General features: G+C 43.6%; 1 protein-coding gene across 1 annotated transcript in view; it reads right to left on the reverse strand.

Moving 5' to 3' along the window:
* Positions 1-9,270: 9,270 nt before the first annotated feature.
* LOC138657542 (vomeronasal type-2 receptor 26-like) overlaps positions 9,271-14,096 on the reverse strand; it is a 42,713-nt gene continuing 37,887 nt past the window's right edge. Inside the window, exon 3 of the mRNA XM_069745313.1 lies at positions 9,271-10,178. Within this exon, the coding sequence (XP_069601414.1) occupies positions 9,271-10,178 (908 nt within the window). The remainder of the gene's footprint in view (positions 10,179-14,096) is intronic.

Genomic DNA, 14,096 nt, shown 5'->3' on the forward strand with positions numbered 1-14,096 from the left:
ATTGAGTGGCGCAGACAGACTTAGTGGGCCAAAAATAAAAAAGTAGGCTAAATGAAGTTCAAAATTTGTTCAAGGAGTACACAGGCGGCATTGTTTTGTTCGACGGAGGACAATTGTAATGAGGGGCAGACGCAGTTAGTAGGCCCAAAAAAGTCAGTAGGCTAAATCCAGTTCAAAACTGGTAACAGGAGTAAACTGGCGGCATAGCTTTGTTAAGTGGAGGACAGCTGTATTGTGTGGCGCAGACAGACTTAGTGGGCCTAAAATAAAAAAGTTGGCTAAATGCAGTTCAAAATTTGTAACAGGAGTACACAGGCGGCATAGCTTTGTGCAGTGGAGGAAAACTGTAAGGAGTAGCGCAGACAGACACAGGTAGTAGGCCCAAAAGATAAAGTAGGCTAAATGCAGTTCAAAATTTGTAACAGGAGTACACAGGCGGCATTGTTTTGTTCGGTGGAGGAGGACAACTGGAAGGAGTGGCTGACACAGTTAGTAGGCCAAAATAGTAAATAGTAAAGTGGGCTAAATGTCTGCCAAAACAATGTTCCTAAATAAACAGGTGGCATAGCTAGGTACAGGGGTGGGCTCCTCTGCTGAGTAGCAAACAGTGGTAGTTCGCGCACAGTATTAACTGGTCTAAATGGAGGGCAGGGCCCCTGTATATTTTTACTATCATCTATCATTTCAACAAATTTGTATTGGCAGTGCCATTGATGGATTTAACAGCACAGACTAAACAGTTGTGGAGCAGTGAGAGGTAAGTTTTGCAAGTGGTAGAGCACTGTTTGAGCTGGGGTGGAACACTCTCTCGTGTGCGGTGGTACTGATACAGGGCCCTCATATTACGACGGTGTGTCTGACATTGGGTGTGCACCACCACCGTCAGAGACACTTCATTGTACTATGAGGGACCCTGTGCAAGTGCCGTCGCCCAAAAGTGGGCACACCCACCTGTCCAGGCAAACGGCACTCGCACGGGTGCTTGTGCCAAGTGGTGACCACGGCCCTGTGGGGGGAGTCAGCCCATTTAGGGAGGTATAAAATGGCCTATGGTGGACATTCAGCTGCTGCAAATGGAGGAATTGGAGCAGTCATTAAGAGGAGGGCAAAAGCAGGACATTTTTCAGGCAAACTACGTGTCAGCAGGGGAAGGTGGGGCAAAATAATTTGAAGTCCATAATTGGTACATTTTCATGAAGGTTAGATCATCAACATTTTTGGTAGCCAGACGAGTCCTTTTTTCAGTCAATATTGAACCAGCAGCACTGAAAACTCTTTCTGATAGCACACTAGCTGCTGGGCAAGCGAGCTCCTGTAATGCATATTCTGCCAATTCAGGCCAGGTGTCTATTTTAGATGCCCAGTAATCAAAGTGGAATGACCTGTGAAGGAGAACATCGATAAGGGAGGAAAAATAGTTAGTAACCATACTGGACAAATGCTGTCTCCTGTCACTTTGAATCGATGCTGAAGTACCTGTCCTGTCTGCGGTCATTGCAAAATCACTTCACAACCTGGTCATAAAACACCTCTGTCCAACGCCAATTCTTATTTGTGCACCTCTAACACCTCTGCCAATTCTCCCCCTACAGCTCGTGTGAGAACCATCACTGCCACTGTGTGCTGGGAATGCCTGAACCAAGAGGTCTGCAAGAGTTGCTTGTTTGGTTGCCAATATTTGCTCAAGGTTCTCATGTGGCATGATATTTTGTAATTTTCCTTTATATCGTGGATCCAGGAGGCAGGTCAACCAGTGATCGTCATCCGTCATCATTTTGATAATGCGGGGCTCCCTTTTTAGGATACACAAGGCATACTCAGCCATGTGGGCCAATGTTCCAGGTGTCAATTCACTGCTTGTGCTGGTTTGAGGAGCACTTTCTTGCAAATCAACATCACTTGTGTACCGCGAAAACCCTGTACCTGACCTTGCAACGCCACCAGTTTCTATTGCCCCCTGATAAGCATCCTCTTCCCATAAATATTCATCCCCATCATCCCCATCCTCCTCCTCTTCGTCCACCACCTCGTCCAGGAGAGTTCCCTGAGCAAACAATGGCTGACTGTCATCAAGGCTTCCCTCCTCCTCGGCTGCAGACGCCTGCTCCTTGATGTGCGTCAAACTTTGCATCAGCAAACGCATTAGTGGGATGCTCATGCTTATGATGGCGTCGTCTGCACTTACCAGTCCCTTTTGTTTTTGGACACAGAAACAAAACTCAGGCCCAGTGTATTTCACTACGCAATGTGAGTGGCAGCAAGTGGCTGGCTGATACACCACAAACTAAGAGGACTGAGGCATATGCACTTTGTGAGAATTTCAATCTCACTTTTTTGGGGGGGAGACAGCATCACAACTCAGGCACAGTGTGTACCACAACGCAATGTCAGTGGCAGTAAGTGGCTGGAAGATGTCTGAAAAAATCCAAGGACTGGAGTACTATTTCTACGTCCCTACAATGATCTCAGGACAAGTATGGCAGCAACAATAAGGACTGCTGCACACAAAAGTGTGGACAAATAAACAAGATAACTGCAGAAAGGAGCAACAGGATTTTTGCTTTTGAAAAAGCAGTTGGTTTTCACAGCGGCGTACAAACAGCAATGCAGCTATCAGGGAGCCTTATAAGGCAGCCTAATAAGCTACAGATCTGATGCACAAAAATATAAATTCCACTGTCCCTGCAAAACAAAGGTGGTGTTTGACAGTGGGAATTGCTACAGCACAAGTGGTTTGGGGGTTAATCTTCCCTCCCTAACAATATCCCTGCTTCTGACGAAGCGGCAGCAACCTCTCCCTATGCTCAGATCAGCAGCAGTAACATGGCGGTCGGTGGGAACGCCCCTTTATAGCCCCTGTGATGCCGCAGAAAGCAAGCCAATCACTGTCATGCCCTTCTCTAAGATGGTGGGGACCAGGACCTATGTCATCACGCTGCCCACACTCTGCGTCCTCCTTCATTGGCTGAAAAATGGTGCTGAAAGCGTCATACGAAACGCGACTTTGGCGCAAAAATCGCCGACCTCATGGCCGATACCACAGTGGGATCTGGTCGGGTTTCATGACACCCCAACTTTACAGTGATTTTTGAATTTGTCCAATCCGTTTCGCTCAACCCTAGTGCTCGCTCATCACTAATCACCATTTCTGAAGGCCTCATGAAAAACTAGGCCCAATGTAAAGGAGTGTGTCTCTTAGACTTGTAATGCCCATACACGCAATGCATGGGTTGACAACTATTTCCCCAAGGGGGATACATTTTTTTAAAATATACTATGGGCATCATAGACACCCTTGCCAAAAAAATTGACTTTCTGTAGAAGCATGGAATACGTTCAGCGTGGTGATCTAGTGGTGGAGAATGAGGACACATTGCTGAAGGCTTAATGAAAAACTAGGCCCAATTTAATGAGTGTGTCTCCTAGACTTTTAATGCCCATACAACAATCCATGGGCTGACAAACATTTCCCCAAGGGAGATACATTTTTTTAAAATATACTATGGGCATCATAGACACCCTTGCCAAAAATTGTACTGCCTGTAGCGGCACAGAAGAAGTTAAGCCTGGTGATCTAGTGGTGGAGAATGAGGAGACTTAAAGATAAATCATACTGAAATTAAAAAAAGGATGTGAGTCCACTGATTAAAGTAAATAAGAATAGGGAGGGGTGAACACAGGTTCATATATATGGTGCCAGATTGTGTCCAATGAGATATGTTTGTTCCTAGCAACAGCTCAGAGTCAGGGATATAACAAAAAATATCTAATAGTATTTCAATATGTTCATATTGTAGAGATATACACTGGGTCATAAAAGGATGGTGCAGCGATATTAAAACTGGAATATATAAGAATAAATGGGAAAAATATACGTATATCTCACTTTGATGACAGTTCCCCCTGGGGGAGTTTATTTTGGTTTCTATTTAGCAACGAGCATCTGAAAAACACGTGCACAAAAATTGAGTGACTTTTGCATCGAGGAATACGTTCACCCTGGTGTTGTACTGGTTGTGGATGATGAGGATGAGGATAAGGAGGATAACACCAAACAGACGAAATCAGGAAGCGGATGGCCATGTGTGGTTGAGGAGAGGTGCATGACAATACAGCTCCACAAAAAAGACAATGTATAACAGGTTATGCTTCACTGTTTTCACTTCGTGGTGTACAGAAATCTTGCCCAATCCAGCCCTTGTTCATTTTTATAAGAGTCAGCCTGTCAGCATTTTCAGTTGACTGGTGGATGCGCTTATCTGTTTTAATTCCACCAGCGGCACTAAAAACCCGCTCTGACAGAATGCTAGCAGCAGGGAAGGCCAGGACCACCAAGGCGTAGAGAGCCAGTTCATGCCACGCGTCCAGCTTGGATACCCAATAACTAAAAGGCACAGAGGAATCACGGAGGACTTTTGTACGATCTGCAAGGTACTCCCTCAGCCTCTTCCCAAACATTGCACTTCTTGTGACAGCACCCCTTGCCTCTGTGCCGCCACGATGGGAGGGTCTGAGAAAACTGTCCCAGAACTTTGCCATCGTTCCCCTTCCTGAGCTGGATTGTACTTCTATCTTTCTCATTTGGACTCCTTGGTTGTACATCAAACTCTGACATCTGCTGACAGCATTCTCACATGGGAGGAGATTGAAAGTTCTCCTTGTAGCGTGGGTCTAGAAGTGTCACCAACCAGTAATGAGCGTAACCAAAAATTTTTATATTGCGAGGGTCACATGATATTCAGCACAACTTAAAGTCAGGCAAGATTTCCATGTCCTCACCAACCGGATGACTGACCATGCTGTCCTAATCCTTCTCATCCTCCTCCTCCTCCCTGTCCTTCGGCCATCCCTGTTGAACTGACGGTATGACAGCTGTGCTTGCAGTAACATCTATAGCGCATGAAAGTAGCTCCTGTTCTTCCTCATCCACCTCCTCCTCATTGCCTACCAATCCACTCTGGGAAGACATGAGGCTGGGCTGAGTGTAATCCCCCTGTATGGTTCCTTGGTCCATGTCCTCGTGCTCTGCCTGCAATGCATCGTCTTTAATTGTGAGTTGAGAGGTTTTCAGAATGCTGAGAAGCGGGATGGGGTTGCTAATTATGGCATTATTGCCGCTCACCATCTTGGTGCAGTCCTCAAAGTTTTGTAGGATGGTACATATGTCTGACATCAATGTACACTCGAGAGGTCTTATGTGTGGAGTCTGAACTAAATATTGACGGCCTTGTTGATGTTGGCAGTCAACAACTGCCCTCTTCTGTTCACAAATACTTTCCAGCATATGCAGCATAGAGTTACAACCCGTGGGGAAATCACACACCAGTTGGTGAGCCGGAAGCTGCAAATGCTGCTGAAGCATGGCAAGAGTGGCTGAAGCTATAGCTTACTTTCTAAAATGGGCAGAGAGACGGCGTACTTTCACTAGCAGATCCGGCAGCTCCAGATAGCTTTTCAGAAAATGTTGAACCACGAGGTTAAGCACATGGGCCAGGCAAGGTACATGTGTGAGCTCACCTTGTCTCAGAGCCCCACCAGGTTATGGCCATTGTCACACACGACCATGCCTGTCTGTAGGTTCAGCGGTGTCATCCAAATATCTGACTGATCTTTCAGCGCTGTCCACAACTCTTCTGCATTGTGCAGTTTGTCACCTATGCAGATTAGCTTCAGCACAGCCTGTTGCTGCTTGGCTGAGGAAGTGCTGCAGTGCTTCCAGCTTCTGACTGATGTGTTGATTTCAGAGATAGAGGCTGAAGAGTGGGACAAGGAGGAGGTGCAGGAGCTGTAGACTGTGGGGGCAACCCTGATTCATGTAGGGCCCGCAATCGTTGGTGTGATGTGGATGTGTTCCATCCCAAGGTCCGACTGGGTCCCGGCTTCCACTATGTTAACCCAGTGTGCCATCAGTGAGATGCACCATCCCTGGCCACAAGCATGTGTTCAGTTGTCTGTGGTTAGGTGGACTTTCCCAGTAACAGCATCGTTGAGTGCACTGGTAATGTTGTGTGACACATTCTGGTGTAATGCGGCACACCGGGAGAAATAGTGGCTACTAAAGACTGAGTACCTTGGGATGGCCACCATCAAGTCGCAGAAAGCTTCTATCTCAACAAGCCTAAAAGGTAACATTTCGAGCACAAGCAGAAGAGAAATGTTAGAATTTAGGACTGTGGCCTGTGTGACATTGGCTGGGTATTTCCGTTTGCATTCCAATAACTGAGGTAAAGACAACTGAAGTCTCTGCTGGGACATAGATGTGGACGGGCTTGTTGATGGTGCTTCATGACTGTGGGCAACAACAGGTGCAGGGCTAAAGGCATCTCCACATGCATGGTGGATTGGGGATTGGCTTCTACGCAAAACAGTGGAAGAAGCAGTTGTGTCACCTGCAGACTGTGTTCCTGGAGCATGGGGTTCGGCCCACAAAATCAGGTGCTTTGCTGCCATGTGCCTGATCATGCTGGTTGTGGTCAAGCTGGTTGTTTTGCTACCCCTGCAGATGGGGGCATTGCAGGGGCTGCAAATGACCTGTTTGTGGTTACCAGCAGAGTCTTTAAAAAATAACCAGACTCTGGAAGATCTAACAGTTGGAATGGCAACTTCCCTCATGTTGGTGTTACGGGAAATGGATGCACACCCTCTGTCTGTGGCCACCACACTGCTTCTTCCTGCCTGTTTGGGGTGATATGCCTCCTTCCCCATGTGTGCTGCTGTCCTCGCTCCTCATGTCCTCCTGCCAGGTTGGGTCAGTCACTATGTCATCCACCACCTCGTCTTCCATATCCGCACCCTGCTCCTCCTCCTGACTTTCTGGCAATTGTGTCTCATCATTGACCACCTCTTCTGACACTTTCCCACCATCGCCTTCATGTGACCGTGGCTGCTCAAAGCTTTGGGCATCGCTACATGCAATCTCATCTGGCCCCACTTCAAGTTGACTGGCTGAGAGTCTGGAATCTTGAAAGGGAAAACTGAACAGCTCTTAGGAATGTCCAAGTTTGGGTTCAGTTGACTCAAGGCACTCGGCATGGTGGGAGGAAGGAGGATCAGGGTGAGGAATATCTGAGCCACACTCAAGGCTACTCAGACTTGACTGTGTGGAAGAAATGGTGGTGGTGGCTAATTGACTGGAAGCATTATCCGCTATCCAACCAACAACCGTTTCACATTGCTCTGGCTGCAATAGTTTTCTGCTGTGATCCCCTAGAAACTGGGACAGGATGGTCGAGTGAGAAGATGTGGGTCTTTGTTGTTGCCCACTTTCACCTCTTGCCACAGCCTCATCCTCAGCATGCACCATTATCATCACATCCACTTCTCCGTCCCTTGCCCATTTTAAATAGACTACTGCATTATTTCAAATGCTCAACACAAATATATTTATTAGTAGCAAAATAATATCTGATCAGTAAGCCTGCAAATCTACGATTTTTAAAACCCAAACACCAGGCAGGGCTCAGCCAGATATAACAGACTGTGTTACACTTTTGGGGGCTTTTTTGTGAAGTAAATTTATGCAAAATAATGCTGTATAGAATTAGAGTATCAGACAGCAAAAAAGGGTCCACCGGCCTAGAATTACCAAACTTGGAGCTTGCAGATATATGCGGGCTGTCATGGAAATACAACACTGGCAAATATGTGGCCTTTTTTCTTTTTCTTGAAGCAAAATAGTGCTGTATAAATTTAGAGTATCAGAGAGCAAAAAAAGGTGTACACCGGCCGACAATGCCCAAACTTGGACCACGCAAACATATGAGAGCTGTTACAGAAATACCACACTGGCAAATATGTGGCCTTTTTATAATTTTTGGAGCTAAATAGTGCTGTATAGAATTAGAATATCAGACAGCAAAAAAAGGGGTACACTGGCCTATAATGCCCAAACATGGACCTCGCAGATATATGAGAGCTGTTATGGAAATACCAAACTGGCAAATATGTGGCCTGTTTTTTTTTTAAATTCCAAATAGTGCTGTATATAATTAGAGTAACAGACAGCAAAAACAGGGGCAAAATGGCCTAAAATGCCAAAACTTGGACCACTCAGATATTTGAGAGCTTTCAAGGAAATACCACACTGGCAAATATGTGCACTTGGTCTCTTATACTCGGGATGATGCTGTGTGGCCCAGCCAATCACTGCACAACCACAATAAAGATGGCTGCGGCGTTTTATGGCATGGCAGATAATCCCTGCACCGTGATTGGGTCTCTAAAGTCCGCCAAAAATGCTGGGTGGAGACACCAGTTACTGCCGAGTAATCCCGGAAATGCTCAGTGCTCGCCGAGTACACCGAGCATAGTGATACTCGGGCGAGTAACGAGCAGTGGCGAGCACGTTCGCTCATCACTATAAATAAGCGATGTACATGTCTAGATGTCTAGATAATACTTGAAGTGCGTGAGTAGGACAGATAGAAGGGTGAGTGAAACCTCATGACATTAATAAAATTAATACCATCCTATATGGATAGAATATATTTTGTGTTCCTAACATATCCTGGTAGATCTCTGACCAAAACACTACAAATACACATCCACCCAGGAACTAAGTTATTCCCTTACACTATTAATACTCACAATTAGTGGTCTGAGGGTAGAGGGAAATAACCTTTGTGTATTCTGGGGTGATATGCTGATACCACAGCTAATTCCACAAATATATTATTCACTAATTTATCAGTGAGAACACCACATAATAAATTTTCCCTTAGAAGTAGCAAGATTATTTAAAAAAAAAAAAAAACATATGGTCAAAACTAAGTCTCTGACAAATAGTGTTTTGGAGAATAAACATATTGAGTTACTCATTAAGACAACCACACCACCACCCTCGTCAGTTGGTCTGATGAGAAGTTCGATATTATTAATTTGTTTTTCAATGATTATTTTCTCTTGATTGCGGATAATATGAGCAAATTAATTGACGACAACCTTTATCTTGTCTCATTGCATACAGCCGGTTCAACTAAGAAAATAAATAAATATATGAGCTCGTATGAAATTCCTTTAAAATTTGCACAAAAAATCTAAATGACAAATAACTGATTTAAAAGTTCTTTAAGATAGAAGTTATGCATGTCACCTTAAGATGTTCCCAGGTAAGGAAATTGTCACAATAAAATGCTTTAATACTTGGCATATATATTTGTTTGCATATTTGTTTATTCATTTACATACGTTATTTTATACGATGTGATTTCCCTCTAAATGGTATTACGCAAGTTATATCATTTTCTAATTGCTATACAATTTTGAGAACACTTATTTTTTATTCTTACAAAGCAGGGCAGTTTTTGTATTCATTTCAGATTTAAATAAGATAATATAACATTTAGGGAAAAAGACGCAAACTAAAAGTCCACAGCTGGAAGCTAGAACAGCGAAAATCTCCACAGCCACAGTATATTTCCCCTTGGTGCTCAGATAAGCTGGGATCATGGCGATCCAGACACTTATGAACACCAGCATGCTGAAGGTGATGTACTTGGCCTCGTTAAAAGTATCTGGTAATGTCCTCACCATGAAAGCCAGAACGAAGCTCACAGCTGCCAGGAGCCCCATATAGCCTAATACAGAATAGAACCCAATAATGGAACCTTCATTACACTGAATGATAATCTTTCCCTGATAAGATTGAGTGTCCAGATCCTTGAAAGGGGGAGAGATTGATAGCCACATAACACAGATAACAGCTTGGATTGATGAACCCAACAAAACGATAGAATAGGGCAGTTTCACACCCAACAACTTTCTCCAAGCCCTTCCAGGTTTGGTGGATTTAAAAGCGACATAAACAATGAGAGTCTTGGCGAGAAGGGAAGAGATGGCTAGAGAGAAAGTGATTCCAAAAGTGGTCTCGCGAAGTCTGCAAGTCACATTAATTGGACAACCAAGAAACAAGAAAACAGAGAGGAAGCTGAGAATGATGGAGATGAGTAGAAGGTAACTCAGGTTCTGGTTATTGGCTTTAACAATGGGGGTGTCTCTATAAGAAATGAATATTCCAAATATCAAACTAGTGACGAGACAACCAAAAACTGAGAGGAATGAAAAAACAGCAGCAATTGTGTCATTTTGATAAGAAATAAATTCTATTATCTTTGGCTGACATTGGTCTCTTTTCTCATTTGGCCATTCATCACTTGGACATTTAATACAGTTGTCACTGTCTAAAGAAAGCAAAAACATAGAAACTTGTTAGTGTCATCATTTTCCTTAGTACCTTCAAACTATATCCATATTTACAGTAAGGGTATATTCACTTTTGGCCTTCTTCACACTTCCATTTTGTATGTCCGTATACCATTTTTAATTAATAAAAAGTGTGAAACAACTGAAAATATTTCTCATATTCTAGGTTCTTCAAAGTAGCCACTTTTGGCTTGGAAGACTGCTCTGCACACTCTTGTCATTCTCTTGATGAGCTTCAAGAGGTAGTCACCGGGAATGGTTTTCACTTCACAGGTGTGCCCTGTCAGGTTTAATAAGTGGGATTTCTTGCCTTATAAATGGGGTTCGGACCATCAGTTGTGTTGTGCAGAAGTATGGTGGATTCACAGCTGATGGTACTACTGAGTAGACTGTTAGAATTTGTATTATGGCAAGTAAAAGCACCTAAGTAAAGAAAATAAGTGGCCATCATTACTTTAAGAAATGAAGGCCAGTCAGTCCGAAAAATTGGGAAAACTTTGAAAGTGTCCCCAAGTGCAGTTACAAAAACCATCAAGCATTACAAAGAAACTGGCTCACATGAGGACGTCCCCAGGAAAGGAAGACCAAGAGTCACCTCTGCTTCTGAGGATAAGTTTATCCGAGTCACCAGCCTCAGAAATCGCAGGTTAACAGCAGCTCAGATTAGAGACCAGGTCAATGCCACACAGAGTTCTAGCAGCAGACACATCTCTACAACAACTGTTAAGAGGAGACTTTGTGCAGCAGGCCTTCATGGTAAAATAGCTGCTAGGAAACCTCTGCAAAGGACAGGCAACAAGCAGAAGAGACTTGTTTGGGCTAAGGAACACAAGGAATGGACATTAGACCAGTGCAAATCTGTGCTTTGGTCTGATGAGTCCAAATTTGAGATCTTTGGTTTCAACCACCGTGTCTTTGTGCGACGCAGAAAAGGTGAACGGATGGACTCTACATGCCTGGTTCCCACCGTGAAGCATGGAGGAGGAGATGTGATGGTGTGGGGGCTTCGCTGGTGACACTGTTGAGGATTTATTCAAAATTGAAGGCATACTGAACCAGCATGGCTACCACAGCATCTTGCAGCGGCATGCTATTCCATCCGGTTTGCGTTTAGTTGGACCATCATTTATTTTTCAATAGCACAAAGACCCCAAACACACCTCCAGGCTGTGTAAGGGCTATTTGACCAAGAAGGAGAGTGATGGGTGCTACGCCAGATGACCTGGCCTCCACAGTCACCAGACCTGAACCAAATCGAGAGCTGGACTGGGGTGAGCTGGACCCCAGAGTGAAGGCAAAAGGACCAACAAGTGCTAAGCATCTCTGGGAAATCCTTCAAGATTGTTGGAAGACCATTCCCAGTGACTACCTCTTGAAGCTCATCAAGAGAATGCCAAGAGTGCGCAAAGCAGTCATCAAAGCAAAAGGTGGCTACTTTGAAGAACCTAGAATATAAGACATAATTTCAGTTGTTTTACACTTTTTTGTTAAGTATGTAATTCCACATGTGTTAATTCATAGTTTTGATGCCTTTAAAATTTTCATAGTCGTGAAAATACAGAAAAATCTTTAAATGAGAAGGTGTGTCCAAACTTTGCTCTGTACTGCTCTGTACTGTATATATATATATATATATATATATATATATATATATATATGTTGTATAGTATAAATTTGCTATTTTATTTTACATTAATGCTTAAAATGTGAAAATATGGACGAGGAGTATTTAGTTCAAATGAAGGACTTTACTCCGGCTAATTATAAAATATGAATATGGGTTTAGTAACGGGGGTGTCTTATAGAGGTGTCTCTTTTATTAAACTCTTGGCTTGATATCAGTGGCCATAAAACAGCTGACATTCACTCCACAAATTTTAACCTCAATGTAATTTTTTTGGATGGATGTCTTCTATAATAACGAGTGAAAGCTAAGCAAACAGCTGTGAGATTATATTCATAGCCTGAGAACCTTTATGGCTATTGGCATCTTCCCAGAATATTAATGACATAACAACTGCCCCCAGCCATTGGCTTTCCTTCAGCTGGTTATGATAATTAAGGGGGACCCACACCTTTTTTAATTTATTTTTTTTTTATTTAAAAAATAAACAGGTACAGAAATAATAAACTGTTAGAATTTGTTTAGTTTGTGACTATCCGCCATTTTCTTGTGGTGTTCTGGCTGCTGGTCTTTTTCCCTCTGGTGCTGGGTTTGTCTTGGGTCAGGTGATTGTATCACTCTTTATTAACCAGCACCTGCCTCCCAGTCCTTGCTGGACAACAGTGTTAATCTGCTTTAGTTCTGGCTAGGTACATTGTTTTATCTTCTGTGTGTGTAATTTGTGCAGTACTGGGAGTTCTGGTTCTGCTAGTCTTAGTCTTCTGTTTGTATCTGCAGCCTTCTCTGTGTTTTCTATTAGGAGGTGACCCGTTTTCGTACGCAGCCCTTAGATGTTTCAGGGTACCCCTTCCCCCGATCGATGGGTCTTCGCTTGAGATTAACCTAGGATCGTCGGTGGGTCTATTCGCAAGGAATGGGTCACCCACTCCATCGTAGGGTATAGTCTCAGTGCAGGGTCAGTTTTTCCCCTTCTATCCTAGTTCTGTGTTGCAGTTCCGTAACATAAGCCTCCAGAGCACAGATTAGAATTCACACTGACATATTTCTATCTATCAAGTACATCATCGCGATCTATCTTTGAACATGCATTTCATTCCATGCGTTTCACACTGACAGCACACAGAGCATGCAGACACAAACATGGACAGCAAACGCACCCACAGATGCCACATGGATTTCACATACAGTGGGGGAAAAAAGAATTTGACACATTGCCGATTTTGCAAGTTTTCCCACCTACAAAGGATAGAGAGGTCTGCCATTTTTAACATTGGCACACTTCAACTGTGAGAGACTGAATATAAAAAAAAATCCAGAAGATCACATTTTATGATGTTTAAATAATTAAACTACATCATATTGTTAGTCTTTCTTTAAGAAGCCCCCCTACTCCTACTCTGCACTCATTGCCTGTATTAAAGTTTGAACTTTGGAGGGAGCTGAAACTCAATGCTGCACAGTGACAGCCCCAAAACCTGAAAGATCTGGAGAAGATCTGTATGGAGACGTGGGCCAAGATCCCTGCTGCAGTGTGTGCAAACTTGGTCAAGAACTACAGGAAATGTCTGACCTCGGTAATTGCAAACAAAGGTTTTTGGGCCAAATATTAAGTTCTGTTTTTTATCTCATCAAATACTTATTTCATGCAATAAAATGCAAATAAATTGTAACAATCAAACAATGTGATTTTCTGGATTTTATTTTTCAATTCTGTCACTCACAGGTGAAGTGTACCTACGATAAAATGTACACACCTCCATTTCTTGTACGTGGGAAAGCTTGAAAAATCAGCAGTGTGTCAAATACCTTTTTTTTCCCTCGCTGTATACTGAGGTAGATGGACTCACAAAGCTGCATGTTGAGGTAGTCATTGGAACAATGTGCCTTTAAGAATGTACTTTGTTTATTGGTACAGCATAAACCAAGTTTAACGCACAAAAATAAACAAGGCCCTCTGGGCAAAACAGCAAAACAAAATGGTAGCACTTCGTGCAGTCCTTGCACTATTGTGGCTCAGCCCACTTAATGTTAACAATGTCCTTGATCAAGCACCATGTGCCCAAACACTCTCCTGGAGTCTTCCTCTCCCGGCCCACAATAGCCCAGATTCCCTCTGGAGCTCAGCTATTTAAGCCCAGGCCATGTGCCTCCTCACCCATGTGACTGTGACCTCACCAAGGTCCTGTTAGCACACGGCGGTGCAGACTCTGTAGGTGGAGATACGGTGGACATTCTCTCACTCGCTCTATAAATGTCCACATAAAAACCATCC

This window comes from Ranitomeya imitator, chromosome 1, assembly GCF_032444005.1.
Source record: "Ranitomeya imitator isolate aRanImi1 chromosome 1, aRanImi1.pri, whole genome shotgun sequence".
Classification (NCBI taxonomy): domain Eukaryota; kingdom Metazoa; phylum Chordata; class Amphibia; order Anura; family Dendrobatidae; genus Ranitomeya; species Ranitomeya imitator.